Source organism: Chrysochloris asiatica, unplaced genomic scaffold, assembly GCF_000296735.1.
Source record: "Chrysochloris asiatica unplaced genomic scaffold, ChrAsi1.0 scaffold00325, whole genome shotgun sequence".
NCBI classification, from domain to species: domain Eukaryota; kingdom Metazoa; phylum Chordata; class Mammalia; order Afrosoricida; family Chrysochloridae; genus Chrysochloris; species Chrysochloris asiatica.
Window position 1 is genome coordinate 1,681,248 of NW_006408843.1, and position 3,370 is coordinate 1,684,617.

At 35.6% G+C, this 3,370-nt stretch overlaps 1 protein-coding gene across 1 annotated transcript in view; it reads right to left on the reverse strand.

Moving 5' to 3' along the window:
- Positions 1 to 3,167, reverse strand: part of TTC33 (tetratricopeptide repeat domain 33) — a 60,413-nt gene extending 57,246 nt beyond the window's left edge. Inside the window, exon 1 of the mRNA XM_006875395.1 lies at positions 2,943 to 3,167. Within this exon, the coding sequence (XP_006875457.1) occupies positions 2,943 to 3,163 (221 nt within the window). The 5' untranslated portion in view covers positions 3,164 to 3,167. The remainder of the gene's footprint in view (positions 1 to 2,942) is intronic.
- Between the last annotated feature and the right edge of the window lie 203 nt (positions 3,168 to 3,370).

The window sequence follows — 3,370 nt, forward strand, 5'->3', positions numbered from 1 at the left end:
AAACTTCATCTCTCATACTTTGGACATATTGTTAGGAGGGAACATTCACTGGAAAAGGATATCATGTTTGGTAAGGTGGAGGGTCAGAGAAAAAGAGGAAGAACCCCCAACGAGAAGGACTGGCCAAGTGGCAGCATCAATGGACTCCAGTGTGGCAACAGTAGTGAGGTTGGCCCAAGATCGGGCAGTGTTTTGTTCTGCTGTGCATCAAGTCGCTATGGGTCGGTACCGACTCGATGGCACCTAACAACAACAACCATATACAAAACACTCCAATAAAATAGTCAAGACTAAAAGGATTAATCAGAATCTCAATCAAGCCTCTAAACTTAATTTCCAGTTTATAAAACAACATATGATGGGAATTTAAATTCGATGTAAAACCCCATGGAAAGCTCCAGTGAGGCCAACTGTCTGCTGTCAGTAGGAGAGTTTGTCACCACTGGGAGATCCCTATAACTAAAAAGTTTTGAGGACAAAAGGGAACCTTTATCAAAACATATTTTTTAACATTGCATAGAATTTTTTCATTGAGTTCTTCATTCATGTGTTAATTTTATAGGTACTGTTGACTGACAAGAGTCCTGGTGTGGTGCTATAGGATAAGTAAGGTCAGTGGTTCAAACTCAGCAGCTACTCCTTGAAACCCTATACAAGATCCGTAAGAGTTGGAAATGATTCGACTGCACTCAACAACTACACTGGCTAAGAAGAGGGAGCACAATGGCTGTGTAGGATAATCACTGGAAGGAAGACCGTAAGGCTGGTAGTTCAAGCCTACCAGCTACTTGGCAGGAGAAAAGATAAGGCTTTCTGCTCCCACAATGATTTACAGCCTCACAACCCTACACAGGGTTGCTATGAGTCAGAACCAACTCAATGACACTTAACAACAACAAATTGAGAAAGATGAGTAAGATTTCCCTTTAACAATAATGTTATCTAAAACCAGTTGACCCAGTTTTTAATAGAATTTTCTGTCTCTATTATGTTTTATTATTTCAGTTAGCGTCATCCTTTAAGGGCAAAAAAACAAAAAACAAAAAACAAAACCAATGTGACTTAAAAAAAGAAGCTAAATGACATTAACAAGAAAATATTTAAATAGCAAACTGGTCCTACAAAAAAGTCAATGTTATGGGGGGAAAAGTAGGGAATCCATTATAGATTAACAGACTCAGCTTCTAATAATTTATGTTCTTGTTGTTAAGTACCGTCAAGTTGATTCCGACCCATAGAGACACTGTATAGGGTTTCCAAGGAGCAGTTGGTGAGCTTGAACTGCCAACCTTGCAGTTCAAACAGCTTTGTAGTCTGGCACATTAACCCACAGCGCCACACCAGGACCTTTCCATTTCTTTGAAATAATTCCAAGATATAATATAATTTTATGTAAAACATTTCAGTATGCTTTTCTAAAAGACAGACTCTTTTTTTTTTATAAACATACCACAATATTATCATCATACTTCAATTAGTAGGAATTTCTTAATATCAACATATAACAAATCAGTGTTTGACTTCTATTCTTTTATGTTTTCTATCCACTTGCTAGTATGAAAGAAACCTAATAAGCAAATGCAATACACAAATTCTGTTTGGATGCTGGTTTCTAAAAATATAAGACATTTAGAGGAAAACTGGAAAAATCATGGAATTACTATTAATTTTCAATGATATAATGATCTTACGTCAGGTAAAAAGTATACCCTTATTCTTTGAAAAGAAAGCTGAATTGGGATAAGATTTCATAACATCTGCACCTTAGTTTGAAATGGATCAGCAAAAAAATAAACACAATTATATGTGTGTATGTACAGGAAGAGAGAGAGAAAGCAAATACTAAAAATGTTTGAGTCTACATAGAGGGAATATAGGTAGCCCACTATTGGTTTCCACTTTATAGAACGTTTGCAATATTTAAAACTAAAAATGTTCTTTTTTATTTTTGAAGTCCTTCCATATTTTCTTTGATTAATTGTATAATTTTGCCTGTTACACTAAGTTTAAAATTAGGATAAACACTGGACTGTAAACCACATGACAGGTGGTTCAAGCCCACCAGCCACTCCACAGGAAAACAAGGTTCCCACAAAGCTTTACAGCCTAGAAAGCCCCGTACAGAGTCACTATGAGCTGGAACCAATTGGAAGGCACTTAACAACAACAAAGGTCTATTTAGTCATGTGACAGTAGATACATCAGGATTCGGTCTTCTTTTTCTCTATATAATAATCTAGTTCTTCCAACAAAATCTAGTAGACCATTCATCCTTTCCCCACTGATTTGTGGAAGAAAGATTTTTCAGTCCCACTGAAAGATCTAAGCAGAGGAAAAAGGAAAGAAATGATAAATAAGAAAAAAAGCTAAGGAAAAAGAAAATGAAAATGGTACATACTGGAAATATATAATGGCTTAAATGAGAAAGAGATATGTATAGTTGAAGCTATTATCAAATTCTTCTGTAAGAAATGGTAGAGGATAACTGATCACCTATTTTGAAAGCAAAACGAAAAGAAAGTATGAGTTCTCAAAGTTAACAGTTCAATACTTAACCCATTACATCACTAGGGCTCTTTCAAAGCTGTTCAGAAAATGCTTAACTGACCTAGAAATAATTTCCTATACATATAGTACCATAGGGAAAAAGTTTCCAGACATTAGCCCATCTCCTACAAACCAAGAAGGAAGATTACATTCTTCAGGCAGTACAAAAAATGATGGGAAAACAGAAATAAGAGCATCTGTTATATGCACTTTCATCTTCTACAAAAATTTTCATGTAATGTTTAAATTTCTTATATTTTTTACTAACTTAAGATCTAGGACCGATTTTTTAATTCATTAATTCATTTAGAGAGAATTCAAAGCTCGCCATCCCACTGATGACAGTGAGTCAGAAAATGTAAAGTGTTCTCTATAAGAAAATTATAAAACCACACCTTTTCTTTTCAGCCAAATTGGCTCCTTCATCCTTCAACTGTTTACTTTTCTCAGCACAGTCTTCAAGGAGAATTTCCTTCCTACGTTTAATGGCGTGAAGCCAGTTGCCATCATCATTCTCAACCGCATCCTTCTCATCAGCAGCTTCAGCTTCAAACTGCTGGGAAGTGACCTTTGAGACCTTCTCGCCAATTTTTCTCTTCCATCCAAAAGAAGCCATCCTGAAAAATTATGAAAAATCTGCTTTAAAATTCAAACTTGACTTTTAGAGAAGCATTCCAATTAATACCTTAAGATCAAACTATCACCATGTTTAAACCCTAGTTAAATAATGGATCTAGGCAATAAGCATCAATGGCTGGTAACATCACAAAGAAAAACAACTGATGGAAGTAGCCTCCAGATGCATGACGTTCTTGTCTGAAAA